The sequence below is a fragment of the Aulonocara stuartgranti genome, assembly GCF_965226115.1.
Source record: "Aulonocara stuartgranti genome assembly, chromosome: 2".
NCBI classification, from domain to species: Eukaryota; Metazoa; Chordata; class Actinopteri; order Cichliformes; family Cichlidae; genus Aulonocara; species Aulonocara stuartgranti.
Window position 1 is genome coordinate 22,140,434 of NC_138940.1, and position 18,098 is coordinate 22,158,531.

Below are 18,098 nucleotides of genomic sequence, written 5' to 3' on the forward strand. Positions count from 1 at the left end.
AAAGGGATTTATATCTCCTCCCACCATCAAACTGGGGATTTTTTTTTACTTGTTAGGCAACTAAATTAACTGACATTAATCTGTAGAAGTCTGTTTTTTCCTGGACATGAGAGAGATGTTTGGTAAATTCTTGACAAAAAGCAATTAACTCTTATATGTTGGGAGGTGGGTTTTTTTGTTTGAAGTCTTACAGAAGAAGAAAAGCAGTGACTGGATGTCCAAACAATTTAGACTTTGTAATCTATGCAACTGTTTTACTGCATGTTTGTAAGTGGATACCTTGCTGTCTTTCTTTGAAGTACATTTTACTGTCTAGTCTAAAGATATTACTCCATTTTAAAGTGTCCAAATCAAGAACATTCTTAAGTTGTGTGCAGCTAGCGTCAGCGACACTCAGAAAGATTATGCGTCATTTGCAAAAAATGTGAACACACAGTTAGCAGGTAGAGTTGGAGCAAACTAAATGTACATGAATTATTTGCCCTGTGATTTTGGTGATTTGTCCTTTGTGTGTTCAGCAGTAATTACAAGCCTCAAAATATTGCTCCTGATAAGAAAAGTGAAAAGCAGAAACTTTAAAATGCTACTTCAGAGATCTTAGAGGAGAATAAAGGTTTCGAGTAGTCGGCTCAAACGTGTCCAATAGCTTGGAAGCCCACACATAGGTAATGAACCACATTTCTGTCAGGAAAGGAGCCTCGAGTTGGCTTTTAAAAAAGCCACTGGAGCTTTTCCAGACACAACTTTCCCTGGCAGCCATACACAGCAAATGGATATGTTTCTAATGAAAGGCTTTTAGGGGATATCGATTTTTTTTTCCATAAGCATGGCTGGCAGTTTTGTCCTTGACATGCAGTCGGACGAATATGCAGATGGGAAAGAAAAATTAATGAAAAATTCTGTTTCAACCCAGTGTGCCTGTTTTCTGAGCAACGTGGTGATTATTTTCTCTGCGTGACCACCATAGAGTGGCACTATGACATTTAAAAAGTTATTACACACATTAATGAGCTAATTGTCTCACCAGGTCTCACACAGTGCCAAAGACATCTTTGATCTAACTTCCTCACCTGAGGATTCACCCCGGCTGCACACTCCTGTCCGTGTACATCAGTCATCTAAATATCTGCAGCGTAATCACTTGTGCAGAAACATTCTCTTATTCCTCAGAGTGAAAAACTTTAAGATGCAAGTCAGCAATTTTTTTACTTTGCGTGTGACCAGAGCTGGGGGGAGTGTCATTACACTAATGCGGTACTGCTATCCAACAAAGGATCTGCCACCAGGGGGGGTAAACTCTGGACAGCAAAGAACACAGATCTTAAGATAATGGACTGCCCTGCATTACAACCTTACTCATCTTTCTTTCTTTTTTTTTAAATATCCTATTGCTCATTCTACCTCCGAAGCAGCAGGGCATCATGTGTTATCTTCAAAGGCACAGTGACTATATTAACATTAACAGAAGTACTCACACTGTCAGTGGCATCTTAAAGCAGTTTTAACATTTCATTAATAATTAAAAAACAGCCACAAACATTTAAAGATATTCGCCAGATGTCTTTTAAACTCTCATCAGCTGAACAGAGAATTTTAAAGCTCAGATTTTAAAACTAGGGAAAGCAGGTCTGTGCACAGAAAGCCTGCAAGTCACAGCCCATTAAAAGGTGCCACTAACAAGGCACTTAACCCCTGTCTCCTCTCATGTATCAGCTCAGTAGCAGCAGTATAAGACGCTGTCCACACCAGGCTCTCGGTGGGATTTGGTAAGTTGCTGAAAAAAGCCTCCAGGCTCAGTAAACACCCGTGGATAAATACAGATTAGATTGATGGTGTAATCTTAGATTTTCTTTCCAGTGAGCAGGCAGGTGACGTTTGTTAATGACCACAGATATGTACAAGATGCATTTAGACAGCATGTTGTAAAATGCTCCCACAGTGGTGACTTTTTAGAAAGTTAATCTCTCCCTCTATTACCTGTAAGGGTGAACGCACATTGTCAAATTGTAATTGGATCTGATGGAGCTGATATTTAAGCTCAGCAACACGGAGAAACATGCTGGATAAAAATAAATCAGACTAAATTTAGAATTTCTTTATTCTGGCCTGGAAAACAGCCAGTGAGGAAACAAAATTGTTTTTGTGGAGATAATGATCACAGTTTCAAAAGATTATTTTGAGAAAAAAATATTTAATGCTCCCTACGGTTATATGTAACCCCAACGCTGATCGATGATCGATTTTGTAATCGTATCATCAGATCTGCGACCATATGTTCGAGATACTCAGGTGAAGAGAGGTGCAGAGCTGTTAACTGATCACCACCTGGTGGTGAGTTGGATCAGGTGGCAGGGGAGGATGCTGGACAGGCCTCGGGTACCTAAACGTATAGTGAGGGTTCCCTGGGAACGCCTGGCAGAGGTCCCCGCCTGCGAGATCTTCAACTCCCACCACCGGCAGAGCTTCGACAGCATTCCAAGGGAGACTGGGGGCATCGAGTCCAATCATGGTGGTAACCCCCAAACCAGATGGTGGACACCAGAGGTGAAGGGAATCATCAGGCTGAAGAAAGAGTCTTATTGGCCTTGGTTGGCCTGTGGGACTTCGGAGGCAGCCGATAGGCCCTGACGGGCCAAGCAGAACGCGGCTTGGGCAGTCGCTGAAGCAGTAACTCGGGTGTGGGAGGAGTTCGGAGATGCCATGAAAAAAGCCTTTCAGACTGCCTTGAAGAGATTCTGGCAAACCGTCAGGCGATTCAGGAGGGGAAAGCGGTGCTCTACCTGCACTGTGTGCACTGTGGGTGGAGCACTGCTGAGTTCAACTGAGGATAATTTTGGGCAGTGGAAGGAATACTTCAAGGAGCTTCTCAATCCCACTGAAACGTCTTCTGTGGAAGAAGCAGAGTCTGGGGAAGAGGGCAACGACTTGTCCAACACTGGGGGTGAGTTCACTGAGGCAGTTAAACAGCTATTTAGTGGCAAGGCCCCTGGGGTGGATGACGTTCACCCTGAGTTCCTGAAGGCTCTGGATGTTGTAGGGCTGTCTGAGTTCACACGTCTCTGCAATGTGTGAGATCAGAGGCGGTACTTCTGGATTGACAGACCGAGGTGGTGATTCCTGTCTTCAGGAAGGGGGACTGGAGGGAGAATCCTCTGCCTCCCTGGGAAAGTCTGTGCCAGGGTGCTGGAAAGGAGAGTCCATCCATTTGTTGAACCTTGGACACAGGAGGAACAATGTCATGCTGGTAGAGCAAGCTCTTTGGGTGCCCTTTGTCACCGATTCTGTACATAAAGTTTATGGACAGAGTTTCTAAGCATAGTCAGGTGGCTGAAGGCTTCCACTTGGGTGGTCTCAGAATCTCATCTCTGCTTTTTGCAGGTTTTGTTGGCTTCATCAGGTGATGGCTGTTCGCAGCCGGGTGTGAAGTGGCAGGAATGAGAATCAGCACCTCCAAGTCTGACATCATGGTCCTCAACCGGAAAAGGGTGGAGGAAAGCAAAGATAAGATAAGATAAGATAAGATAAGATAACCTTTATTAGTCCCACACGTGGGAAATTTGTTTTGTCACAGCAGGAAGTGGACAGTGCAAAAGTTATGAGGCAAAAATTAGAATACAATAAGAATAAATACAGTACACAACTGTACAGAATAGAATAAAATACTATATACAGTAGAATAAAATAGCTCTCGATTTACTGGTCGATCCATGTCCCTACCCTCAGCTATGGTCACGAGCTGTGGGTAGTGCCCAAAAGAAAGAGATCGGATACAAGCAGCAGAAATGAGCTTTCTCTGAAAGGTGGCTGGCCTCTCAGTTAGAGATAGGGTGAGAAGTTCAGCCATCCAGGATGGCCTCATACTAGAGCTGCTACTCCTCCACAATGAAAGCAGCCAGTTGAGGTGGCACCTCGTAGATGAGGTGTTCTGGGCATGTCCCACCGGGAGGAGGGCCCGGAGCAGACCAAGGACATGCGGGAAAGAATTATAGCTCTTGGCCTGCCTGGGAATGCCTTAATGTTCCCCTGGACAAGCTGGAGGAGGTGGCTGGGAAGAAGGCGGTCTGGGCTTCTCTGCTTAGGCTGCTGCCCCCGCGACCCAGCCCCAGTTAAGCGGAAGAAGATGAATGGATGGTTGGATGGACAACCTCAGCTTCTGATGCTAGGTAGAATAAGCAGAACGTTAGTGAACGGAGCTTGTTGGCTACCTCCCGCTTTAACTATACATACCCATTACTGTTTTCTAAATCCAAGTTGTCAAGTTTTAAACAAGCTTTAAAATCCAGTGATATTTTTATTTTGTTATTTCATTAACTATTAACTTCTGTTGCTAGGTAGAATAAAAAGAAAGTCTTATTGGCTAATTGGTTACCTTCTATATTACCAATACACACCCATGTATTATAATTTATTAGTGTAGTTCTAAATCCAAGTTCTCATTTTTTTAAATGTTGTAGCAAAAAGTAAATACAGTACAGAGACTTAAAATCCTATAAAGAGATATATTTTTTTAATTTAGCAATATCAACCTAATAACTTCTGTTGCTAGCTGAAGGTTAGCTACCTTCCTCATTACCTGTACTGACCCAATATACATGATAATTTCTTAATGTAGTTCTAAATCCAAGTTGTCATTTTTTAATTCAGTAGCAAAAATTTGATATAGTAGAGAATTTTAAAATCCCATAAGTTATATTTTTCATTTATCTGCTGTATTAGGTTACATTTTGGTGTCATTGTGCAAATAAAGTAGTGTACTACACATTACTGATTACTTTTTAAAATGAATAAATAAATGCAATATGTTACTCCCCAGAAAATGTAACTCATTACTCTACTTGTAGCATTACTTTGTAGCGTGGGGTGAAATTTATTCTCACATAATTACCAGTTACCGAGTTAAACCTTAGGCTACAGTCCCACACACTGAAACAAATCCCTATCCTAATGAGGACACGCAAACTTTCTTTTAATGTTTACATTTGAACACAAAGCCGAAAACATGCAAGTCAAAAACCAGCCCAAAAGACTTCAAAACAATCTCTGTCTGCAGGGCTGAGGTCAGCAAACGCCCAGTTTCAACATCACTCTGGATTCTTTGTGTGAGCACGTTGTGTGTGCAGATGCTTGCAAAGAGCTGAAGTTAACAGCAGAATGCAGTTGTTACCATCCTCAAGCCAATTTGCACTTTACCATCACACTCATGTCCTTTTGTGCAATAAAGGTCAAATTTATGTACATATGCATACGACTCAAACGTTGTAGATAAGATGTGAGCAGTGTCTCGGTAGCTTCTTGTCTGTAAGAAGAAGAAGACTGGTACATTTTTTTTGTAATAATAATAATAATAATGGATTGCATTTATATAGCGCTTTTCGGGGCCCTCAAAGCGCTTTACAATTCCACTATTCATTCACTCTCGCATTCACACACTGGTGGAGGCAGCTACAGTTGTAGCCACAGCTGCCCTGGGGCAGACTGACAGAGGCGAGGCTGCCATATCGGCCCCTCTGGCCTTTTTAAATTATTATTGTTGTTGTTTTTATTAATCTTGCGTTAATGACAAGCAAATAAATAATAATCACCTTACAGGGATTGAGGGACTATATCGCCCTTAGTTCAGTCAGCATTTACCAAGCTGGCTGCAGTGGTGGAGAAGTATTCAGTATTTTACTAAATAACAGCAATGCCACAGTGTAGAAATAGTAGAGAGTAAATGTCAAGCACTGAACATTCCAGTGTGTATTATTAGCTGCATTTTCCAACAGTTTTGAAATTAAAAGCCTCATGAATTCATAAAATGTCAGTAATGTTGCAGTATATAATTGGATAATGATTACCTCTGCATTAGTGCTGAAGTGTCACTGATTGCTTTGGTTAGTCCAGTTAAAGCTCATATTTTTGCATCATATTTACACTGCTTGAGAGGGCGGTTTATACCACAGCGTCATATCTTGTGAGCTCATCATTAATTTTGTATGACGAATGTGCTCAATATAAAGTATGAAATGCCGTGAAATGGGAACACTTCCACGATCATGTGTAATTAGCTTCTGGACACTAACGGGATTTAATTACTTTTGGCAACATCATAATGCACTTATGTGCAATATGGTGTAGCACACTGATTGCAGCTCAGAAAACAGATCTGATAAGCCAGCGAACAGAAGCATGACACAGCTCGGTTTTCGTTTAATCACCTCAGTGTGAACAAAAGCCATTCTTCTTTCCTGGAAGAAACTTTGCTTAAATACTCGTGTTTTCTGGAGTGAAATCCACCAAATATGGTCTCTGTGTTATCAGTGCAGCAGATTTTATCAGCAAATGTCAGAAAATGTTAGTCCTGGTATCTACATAATTGTGGCTCCACAAATTTGAAAGATAAAATCATCAGTTTTGTGCATTTCGTGGGGATGTTTATGTAGAATTTGACTCGTAAAGCTATTTTAAATATATGCCATAAGTGACCTTGTGCACTCTGTCTGTGCCTTGCCTAACCAGACAATAAGCTAGAAAATGGAAGTGGCAAAAATCTTCAGTCCAATATCTGTAAATGCAAACAGCCTGCACTGAAGGTCTGGTGATTTAACAAGGAGGGGAGATCAGAGTACCGTCAGACAGGAGTTTATTCCACCATCTAAATTTTGGGTTTATTTGTGCCACATTTAGCCCATTAATTAACAATATAACTCTGAGGCATTCACGTCAAACCAAATGACGCTTATTTACCTCATTGACTCTGGTTATTGAATATCCGACCATTTCACTAAAGTAATAATCACAGTGCGTAATAAAAAAATAAGTAATAGGAGCAGCATTGCTTCATTGCACCACCTCCCTGTAGTGTAATCTTTACTACATTTTGAGGTTTTATGAGCTGAGAGAGAATGCTAGAAACCTTCATATAGCACTTTTAAATCTCTCAAATAAAAATAAAACACACACACTTGTCAAAAACCACCTGAAACACATTCGGACCACATAACTGATCCAGCCCCGTGTGGTACTGCTGCCGTGGAGCGCAAGCGTGCAGCTTTATTCGTGGTAGAGAAATCATCTTTTAGTTTGAAAGTCTTTTTTCTCTGTGCTAACTTTCTGTTTATGCACACTCACGGCAGGTGACTTTCAAAGAACCAACACCATTAGCTTTGTTTGGATCTTCTTCTGTTTTCCCCTTTTCTGGCCAACACTCTGTGAAACTTTGAGGGCACCAGCTCCTTGGAGACTTCTTTTGTTCTTCACTCGGCTGTTCAGATAATCTTAGGTCATATCCACATATTTTACAGGCAGAAAACCTAAGAGAGATGACAAGAGCAGGATGTTTTTCCCCCTCCTAGCCTCTATTCAGCTCTGGCACGCAAAGCCCAACCTAAGCAGAATGAGTAAGTGGAGCGCATCATGACACAGTTTTGAAAAAGATGAGAGGAGGATTATTACACTGAGCCAGTGAAGTACTTCTTAAAGTTTGTTCATCACAGAGTGCTCGTCAAAGTGCCCCTAGAAAGACATTCAGCCGCGGATGCTCATTTGAGGGGATTTAATTTGAAGGAAAAGGAAGCATTTCGATTTAATTTTCCACAGAGACGCGTTGTCCAAAGGTGGGCATGTAATAATGACAGCCAGATCTGTCATTTGTCTTCTCTCTGTTCTTGCTGTTAAGTGAAATGAGTAATAGTGTGGTTGAAAAGCTTTTCAATCTCCAGGGAGGATCCATGCTGAGAAACAATGCAGTCATTTGTGTGGATGGAGAAAGGATATAATTTCAAGACCAATCACATGGAATCATATTGGAAGCAGCGCTGCACAGTTTGAACTCTTTAAATTGGTTAAAATGAGTAACTGCGTTGGGGCTGTATCGCATCCGGACAGCTGGTCTGATCCCTTGAATTGAGAGATTTTGTGTCATTTACCCGCCTGTTACTTCAAAAATCAAGGAAAGTGAAGCGCATTCAGGCTCAGACTGCATGAGACGTGCCTGCTTCCTCCTGAACCTGACATGCTCATTATCAGCATTACCATAATCTATTGTGTCACTCACAAAAGCTTTGCTATAAAAGGAAATTCCACAGATTTTACATATCAAGCTCAGGCAGCTCATGCGGTCTCAGCAGCCAGCTGAGAAAAACTATCCAGAGGCTAAAAAAAAATACCCCTGATGATGTCATAATGATGTCACCAGAGTTATGTCAGACTGGGTGGTCAGGTAGCCTGATGGGGTGGAGTAACTTTTGATGAAGGTAGAACAAATCCAAGTTTGCAGCTGCTTTATGGATCCTGTGTGTTTGAAGCTCTTGATTGTTAGACTTTACTCGTTTTTTAAAATAATGTCTTTCTTTCTCTTTAGTCACCCTGCTCTTTGGAGTGCAACACTAATGCATTACTTAAGTGTGGCTAAACATAAGGTAAGAATTGGCCAGGAAAGTCTGAAATCTGGCCCATTGTAAGCCTTTGGTTTAGGAGGGCATAGATTTTAGACTTTTAACTGTATTTTCATAAGTTTTATCCTACTGAGAAAGACATTCATACAAAGTAATTAAGGAACAAATAAACTGTAACAGTTAAAACACATATGTTCATGTTTTTTTGCTTTTTACTAGCAGCTACAGAAATGTGTGTGCTTTTTTGTGGTAACAATTACGACATAATTTATTTTATCGTGCGTAAAAACTAAAATTGCACTTGGATGGGATTAAACGTGCAAAGGAGAGTTTCTCTGTCAAATTATCCCCGCTTTGACGTGAAAAGATGTGACTCCTTTTAGAGCCTTTTCTCGGGTGTTTACCCAGCGGATTACATGAATTCTCGTGATTTTATAAAATTACCGTTTGGATTGATGTGCATGACACTTTCATTAATTACGCTCCACCAGCTATCCTCGGAGTCTGGAGGAGGTCTGCCCGCAACCTTTAGGCTCGAAGTTTAGAGTGAACACACCAGCACAAAATCTAAACTGCCAGCAGCTCCATGACGTCAGGTGAGGTTAAATACAGTTTATTCACAGGTAAAAACGTTAACAGCAAACATTCAGAACACAAACTCTGCTTTTTGTTATATTAGCAAGCTGTTGCGTTTTATGGGCCTTGATCTGCCTGCACTGTCTGGCCCTGGATGATGTGTTTATCTACATCAGTCTGATTGATGATGTTGAACATAAGCATAGGCAGAGGTAAAAGAAAAGTGAGAAGGAATGAGGCGAAAACAAAATCCACTCCGCCGTCCTCCTGTGTAACTTACTGCTTTTTGTTGGGTTGTTGGAGGAGGAAGAGGAAGGGGTTGTTGTTTTTTTTTAAAGCGTAAAGTCATTGATTGTCACAGCAGAGGGAAGCGCTGCTCCAGAGCGGCTATGTGTTGCATGCCTCAGCGGGGAAAATGTCTTCGTATGCGGGTGGCAGTTCACTGGGGAGCGGGTAGGAGAAAGGGAAGCAATGATTGAGCTCCGGGTCCGTGGGCGAGTATCCCGGCAGTTCGATTGACGGGTGTCCCCCGCACTGCACTTCTGCACCTGTCTCGTCAAACACACCAAAAACACCCAGGTTGATGTAAGACACCGGCTGGAAATCCGCCGAGGAGCAGTCCCGCTCCTCGCTGAAGATGATCGCCCCGGCGCTCTGCCTCTGACACTGTCTGCTCCTAGAAAACTGCGCTGTTTTGTACCTTTTGATGATCACCAGGTTGATGAGCCCGAGGAGGCACTCCAACGTGCTGAGAACAGTGGAGATGACCAAACTCCGCTGGTAATCCCTCAGCTGCTCGCAGGCAGGGTTCAACACCACAGAGTGGAAGCAGTAATGGGAATATTTCCTCTCCACCAGAGAAGCCGTGTCCCCGTCCACCACCGCGCCAGAGAAGGCGGTGAGGACCCCCAACAAGAAGACCACAACACCGAGGAGAAAGAAATTCCTGCAGCCGGGCTTGTCCGTGCAACACACCAGCGCGGTTCCCAGCATGACCTGCCCGATTCCCACAAGTAGCCCGGAGTAGAAAGCCCCGGCTGTGGAGCCGAGGTGGAAATGCGCTTTCACCGTAGATCCCAACGAAACGCATCTTAATCCAACGACAACTTCGCTCAGGGCGCACACGAAGAGGAGGGTGCTGGAGAGGACGGTGCACAGCCCTTTCCCACTCAACTTCATTATATTCCACCTCTGCCGCTCTCGATCCCTCTCCCCCGCTCTTCATCCTCCTGCGTCCTCTCCTCCGTCTCCTCTGGAAGCACTCTCACATCGGGACATCATCTGCCGGTGACTCCTCCGGTTCAGAGCGGGCGATCCTCGCCGCTGCGGCGTCTCTCTCGCATGCCCGCCGCTTTACAGGAATATATAAATAATTAATGACAAGAACGCATTCCTCACTGCACTTATCGATAATCCATACAGCCAATGATCGCGTTACCCAAGATCAGCTATAGCCGCCCATCTCACTCCCAAGCAAAAGTTTTTTTATGTTGCTTTTCCTTTTTCCTCCTGACGAGAGAGTGCAGTCCGCCAAGTCTCCGGCTTGAATGCCGTGTGCGGGGTTTTGTGGCAGAGAAGGAGGCGGCTGCTACAGCCGGAGATGCTCGAGCGTCCTGTTGACCAATGACCCGCAGGCCCCAAGAACACTCCTACAGGGGCTATAAGTGTGCCCGAGGTGCCACGTAGAGACTTTACAGTGACGTTGTGTTAAATGGAAAGGCGAGTGAGCGACTTTTGGTGGGTGATCAAAACAATCGTGAGCGCGACTGGTGTTCGGGAATATGAAATGATTTCTTTTTTCTTTTTTTATACACGCACTTCAAACCCTCAGGCTCGTAGTCAGTTCACCTCTGCAGGAGTGACTGCGAGGTGAGGAAATTTAATTTAGGCGAGCGGTAACCTGTGTTCCTGTTACTAAACTGATTTTTGGCGGAAACAAAATAATCCTCTTATTCTTAATATGAGCTAAATAAAAAAACGAAAAGCCCACCAGGAGTGACTGCAAAAACAAGTCCTAGGACTTGTTTTTGTCAGGCAGATCTTTCCGGAAAATCACAATTCATCAAGCATCAATAAGACGAGAGGAGCTGAGCGAGGCTGTGTGCTGTCCGCGGTGCTGAAACATCCAAACCAGGAGGCCAGACGGCCGCTGATTGGAGTCCACAGCATCTCTCCTCACATTTCTAATGGAGCTTTAAAACTATAAACGTCTCGTATTTTAATGGTGGTTGAGAGAGGCTCCAGACTTCACCATAGACAACCTTTACAGGAGCGTTGCAGGGTGGATAACTGGTTAGAGGCAGCATTTCAGTCTTAAAACAAATGTAGAAAGACATACTGTATGAGTCATCCAAAGTCCATGCTGCAATGCCCAACAGAAGCTACAGCCCACAGTGTAAAAGTAAATGTTTGAGTGTGAAGTCTAATAGAGTACATAGTCATTATAAATAGAGCAGGCAGCTGAAAGAGACATTCTTCTAATTCATATGTTGAAAATATGTTAAGACAATCTTTACGAGATTTATTTGTGTGTGTGTGTGTGTGTGTGTGTGTGTGTGTGTGTGTGTGTGTGTGTGTGTGTGTGTGTGTGTGTAATCATGTAACCAGATTTCATGATAACGAATCCAAATATATGCTGAGTCATTTTTATTACCTAAAACCCAAAAACATTTTTGGCACTAAAGCGTGGAGATATGACACCACTGCGGTCACTAAGATTTATCATCTTTGTCATCCATGAGCAAAGTAAATATCACAATAAAATTTCATGCCAATGGCATTTGAGGCTGGAGTTTCGGGAGCAAAGTGCCCGAGTGACATTCATTTAGTGAAAACAAATTGGTGTCATTGAATCGGAGCTGGCTAATAATGAAATGTAAAAAAAAAAAAAATTCGTGAAAAAGTTCAAGGATATGCAAAATGATTCAACTGTGTGACCTGCTGTAAAACATTGCCGGTTCTTGGAGCTGAGTTGTTTCCACTTCATTTTATCTGGCTGTGAAAACTCAGCGGACGAGCGCGAGTTCTTGACTTAATTAACCAAATGTTTGACGAGTGCAGGTGGGAGAATTCCACCAGGGAAAGGCGTCGCCCAACCATTCATCACAATGAGCCACCTCATTGACTGTACCAGCACAGCTGCCAGCAAGTGTGAGTGTCACTCTAATTAGGTCATTACTACTTTGCATAGGTTTGCAGATAAGAAAAGATGCTGTGAATGATGAGCTGATAAGCTGCTGATTGGCTGATTGATTGGCAGGCTTGCTTGCTGGCAGTGTGTTTCAGTGATGTTGACACCATCAGCAGCAACAACCTGACTGACTGGCCCAGTCACCACAGGCGTAGATACAAAACTGAAGCAATAAAGGGGCAAAAACTGGAGAATCAAAACACAGAAAACGAAGCGTCTGAGGCTCAAAGTTTCCTGGGGAGCATATAACCCACTGCTTAACGAGTCTCTCTGTCACTTCTTATCCAGTCCATACATGAGCAATAAAACCCACAGCTCTGAGTCCTTCCTGCTGTTAAAGCATTGTATTTGAGCCATGCTTTGTGTGGCAGCAGATTCAAACCCATTTTTCACATTTGTTGTTCCATAATGTGGGCGTTGCAAAGCCTTTTGTAACTGTGATTAAGAGCTATACAAATAAACTTGGACCAGGGCATCACAGAAAATGGCTTCACTTCACTCACAGTGTGAGCAGCCACAGGTAAGGAGCATGCACTTTAATGTGAAGGAAAACTACTGGATTCAATTGCCCGATAAAAGTGATGAGGCAGAGGTTGTTAATAGCATATGTCTTTCATCAGGGCACAAGGTGAGCCCTGCTCACCTCCATAACACAGACCATTTCCCTCATGGTCACAGACCTGGAAGACACTGTTATTGAAGGGGAAAGTGGCTCTAACCTTAATGGGTAAGATCACCTCTCACCTACATGGCAGAAAGACCTGAAATTGGCTTCATTTTAATGTACAGGGCTGTCTGAATGTGATTACTATATGGTTTATAGGGGAAAATGCCACACAAAGAACTGCAGATAGATCCCCAGCATTATAACAATAATAATAATAAATCAGCCTTCTCCTCCAAGAGCAGATTTTCAACTTAAATCACTACAAGTCGTTCTGTGTGTGTGCGTGTGTGTGAGCATTTAGGCTCGATTGCTTCAGCTGTGCCAAGAGTCAGCTGTGAAGGGAGTGCTTCGGCATCTAAGATGCAGTTTTACAGCAGCAGTTACAACAGCCGCGACAGGTCGGCCTGTAAAATCCTGTGTTAGCCTATAAATATTAATGAATCTAAAGCAGCCGCTGCTGTTGATGGCTGGAGCTGGGAGGGACTCAAACAATGTTTCTTCTAAAGAGGAACTGACTCTGAAAAATAAATTCAATACCAAGGGTGAAAACCTGTCAGACCTAGATCAGACAGGGGACAGGGTTTGTCAAATGGGCGGGAGCATTAGGAACAGAGAAGTGAGGCAGTCAGCTGGTGAGATTATCATAGTATTCATATCAACAGTGTATCAAATGACCGCGTGGAGGATATCACTTGCTTTTTTTTCGAGTAATTTTCATTTGCCAGCGTGAAGCTTCTTCTCTTATTGACTTTCTTTAGAGCTGCTGCTGCTTCATGTTGCCAGCAGAAAACCTCAGATAAACCCACTGTGGGCTTCCAGTACCCACCCGAAACAGACTGAAAACAAAAGCAGCAAATGTTACCTGATGAACAGAGCGAGAACCCAGTGTAGACAAACAGATCTGTGTGCAGACACTGGGCTCGACTCCAAATAATGATATCCCTTACAACAAGACCAAGAAAAGAGTTCCAGCGATAAAGCTGAATACTCCTTAAATCAAATAATGTTTAGTCTATCACTAAGGGAATATATGAGATTGTTGTGTGTGTGTGTGTGTGTGTGTGTGTGTGTGTGTGTGTGTGGGCGCGTGAGGAAAATAGAAAGCATTTAATTTAAAATGGGTTTTGTGTTTGTTGGCATCACTGGAGGTCAGTTTCGAGGGGTTTGGGTGTTTGTGTATGTGTGTTTGTGCGGGGCTTTACTGTGTAAAATACAAGGTGCAGAGGTTGGATGATTGTGCATAAAGCCTGAGGAGCAGCAAAGAAATGCCATTTAGCTTTTGTAGATGCCAAAACATACGAGCAGGCGCGGCTGAAGATGAGGTCCAAATGATTCCATCAAAGTGGAAGTTTGAACTTATTTATCCCTTTCCTTCTGTTTCCTGCTTGATTTTTATGAACTTCATATCAGGATTAGAGGCTCCACAGGATAGTATCTAACAAGCATAATATCCCTGGTTTGATCATAGGTAGGGGACAGGTAGGGCATCTAGTGTAATAAAAAAAAACCCTGCCATATCAAATATATGGAGCTAGCTGCTGTAGTGCAGTTTCGAGGTTGAGCTACTGCCCCCTTGTGGCCAGAAATGACAACAAAGCAGCTTTAAGTGAGATTTGTGGGCACTTTTGGCACTTTATGGAAAATAACATCTCACTGAAATAATGAGTCTCTAAGGTACTTCCTGACTTATTGACCTTGGTTAAGAGTACCATTACCCTTAAAGTTGCACTTGGATTGTTTTATTTCGAGGAGAATCTCAGTCTTTGGGAAACTTATTTTATTAACAATAAAGTCAGAAATGAATGTGTGAAAAGTAACCACCAGCATCACCACTATTCCTTCTGATGTTCCCGATGTTAATAGCACCATTGTTATAATTTAATCTGAATCAAAAGTCAATTTAACTTCAAACCTTTCCCCTGGTCATTTAATTTAGCGCTGCTTCATCTAATTATACCCTTCACTGCACAACTGCATATATATTTAGTTTCCTCTGACTTTTAATCAAAGAACTGCAAAGTAGATTTTTCTTTGAGTTAAGGTACCAAGAAACATTTTCACTTTTCAAGCCAGGAAATACACAGGCTTAAATCACGAATGCGTGTTGTGCTAAAATATGTAAACAAATGAAAAATAACAAGGTAAATTATAAATAATTCAGGCACTGACTGGCTGGACTGGAGGGAGCACACACTGAAACCTGTTAATACTGTAAGTATAATTCTTCCCCATTTAGCATCATCGCTGAAATTGTTGTGCTGAACCTTAAAGAAGATTTATAGTGGTATTTATGTTAATGGAAATCCATACAGATGATGGCGATGGTAACGATGATGATCAGATTACATTAGTGAGATTCATTAGTGAGGAGGAGGTGAAGGAAAGAGGCAATGTAATGATGAGGGTTGCATGTGAGGGTAAAGCACAGTCTACGTAGGAGTTTATTTCAGGCATCCAAAGAATACAAATAAAGTCCTGCTCAAGATGATAGCATCGTCCAAATGCAAGTGAAAACACTGCTCCACAATGGAGTGTATTTGCAAAATTATGCTGCAGATCACTTTGATATTGTTATGTTTGCACAAAGCATCTTTGTCGCTGATCATTTTAAAATATTCAAAATCCTCCTACTCGGTTTCTTTCACAGAACAAATGAGGGTCTTTCCGCTCGTTCTTTTCAAAACCGTTGTAGCCAGAGGTAGTAAATGTTTTTCATTACCAGATAAATTGAGTGCAGAAGTGTCACCAAATAATAAAACTGTGTGGAATCATTTAAAATGATGCAACAGAGGACTTAGGAGAAGCTACACCCAATCCGGGGTTTTCCTTCTGTCTTGTAGTCCACATCTTTATATAAGGAAACTGCATCAGACATTTAAGAGACTTTAAATATGAGGCTGTTAGAGAACAGAGATGCAGGTGGAAGGAATTACTGCACCAGCACCACGCAGGCAGAGCGTATAGAAAAGGGCAGACAGCTGACCTTAGGCTTTCTCCCGAGACTGCAAGATGCTCAAGAGACAACGCTCGTAGCCGGCCTTTGTGACTTCAGAAGGATTCTTCAAATGTGACCTGATTAAAAATGTGTTTTTCTATGCACTTCCTCACTTTGATGTTCGAGCTGCTTTTACGCCACCAGCTGAAGATGAGTCCAGTTTTGTGGTCCAGGATTTCTGGATTAGGAAGGATTAGATGTACATGTAACATCATTTTTAGCGTTAGACACACATTACTGTTCGTAACTGAATAAAGAAATGACAGTCAGGTTTACAGCAGCAAATTTAGCATTTTTGGAAGGCTGAGAGCTTCAAGGGTGCAGTGAGGAAAAACAGTTTTATAGTGCTGTAAAGGAGACTAACACTACACACCATTGGTTCTAATTCAGTGGCCACTTTACAGATGTTTTTGTTTCCTCACAGTGCAAGTTAACTGCGAGATACGTTCTTTAATTGCATATATAATGGTAGATAAGTCTACTTGGTGGTGTGAGCATCAGTTAATTTAGAGGAGAATCACTCCAGTCAAAAGAAGATTTTTTCTACTTAATTTAATCTATATTTGGCAGCTTGGTGCTGTTCTGAGAGCAGCACAGCGCTGAGCAGGCATGAATAAAAACACATACAGTTAAATCCACAGGATCATCATTGGACAGCGATACATTATGTTGTCATTGTGCTTCTGTACCCCACCACAGTGGCTTTAAATCTAACAATCAATGTGTGATTGAAGTGCAGACCTTCAGCTTGAATTCAAGGAGCTTCATAAAAGTGCTCTATTAACTGTTTGAGAATTAGAGACACTTTTATACATAGTGCATCATTTTCAGAGGCTCAAACAACTAGACGATAGACCGAGGAGTGGTTTCATGGGGAGCTGAGGATTGTTGTTTTCATGGTAATGTCAGCTTTAGACATCCACTGATTGCAACTAATGTTCATCCAGTTATTAAAAACATCCTTATACTTACAATTACATTAGTTTGTCCAATTAGTTTTGTGCATCTGAAAATGCAACACAATTTATGAAAATGCCTGCAATTAGAGTCTGACTGATAAATGATTTTTAAGACTGAGACGGACATTTGGTGACTTAAATAACCAACACGTTGGTAGGATGTAACCTGAGCTATCAGTGTCTATGGCAAGACATCAGCTGATCTGCCAGGACTGGTGGAGCATTTTTCCATTTTTCTACTTTTTACACATTTACTTAATTCATTCATTGACTTTCATTGATTTTCTCTATAGTCTTTTCATTTTTTAACTTTCCAGACTTTATTTTCAGATGTTCACGCTGCAGGGGAAAATGATTACACATTCAACTTGTGTTTTCCAGAAGTGATAAAACAGTGACAGAAATGTCACAAGTCTGTTTCCTGTTTTGTATTACATTGTAACAATACAACATTCATGTGCACACGCAAGGAAAAAGAAAAATCCTACTTGTGCTTAATATCAGTTCTCTGATGTTTTGATGTAAAACCAACACGTGGCTGGTGCCTTGATGAACAGAGAGGCTGCAGAATCCCACACAGGATTAGCCGCCTTTCCTTTTCCACTAAAAGAAGCAGATGTCTCAGAACCAATCTGGACCTCGTCCAGGACTCTACATGGATACAGCGGTCTCCTGTTAATCCACTGTGTCTGTGCTTGCATTTTTAAAAAGTAGACAGTGGCTCCACAAGCCTTTACCACAACTGCTGTTCTGGACATAGCATATGGACACCGAAACAGAAGGCAAATGTTTGGCTGCAGGCCTTCTGTCTGCTTCACCTGTATTTAACAGTGTGCGGTTTGTTTGGACTTGTGCTGGGTTTAATTAGTATTTTAATTACACACTGCCTGGAACCCCTGCTTGTTTTTTGTTCTGGGTTTAACCACTAGGGAGCACTCTCATTCAACAATGCTGGAAGTGATGCAGCAGGTACCTGATCTGTTTTGCTTAATAAGTTGAAACAATGTGGCTAATATGCATACTCAGCTGCTGGGATTGTCTTGTTGCCTGGTTTAACTTGGCAGCTCTTTTACTGTCCTGCAGATTGGCCCAAAGTTAGAAAGACTCATTTTTTTTGTTAAGCAAAAAAAGTGGAAACTGTAAGCCTGTTCTTCACCTATTGCAAGCACCTTTCATTTCCTTGCACTTAAAACTTTGTGGGTGTATTGCCAGGGACCCGAGTAAGTACGGTGCCAAGTTTCAGGTAGTTTAAATGAGTGGTTGTCACATTTTGGATGAAAGTTGTTTTCTACTACCAGAATTTCCCCAAAGAGTTCCTGCTTCATTCTGTGAGTAG

General features: G+C 42.1%; 1 protein-coding gene across 1 annotated transcript; it reads right to left on the minus strand.

Moving 5' to 3' along the window:
- Window positions 1-8,990: 8,990 nt before the first annotated feature.
- Window positions 8,991-10,592, minus strand: tmem271 (transmembrane protein 271). Its single transcript, XM_082509300.1, is given in 3 exon segments — window positions 8,991-9,349; window positions 9,351-10,302; window positions 10,390-10,592. Coding segments are annotated over 2 exon segments (846 nt in total). The 5' UTR covers window positions 10,131-10,302; window positions 10,390-10,592; the 3' UTR covers window positions 8,991-9,283.
- Between the last annotated feature and the right edge of the window lie 7,506 nt (window positions 10,593-18,098).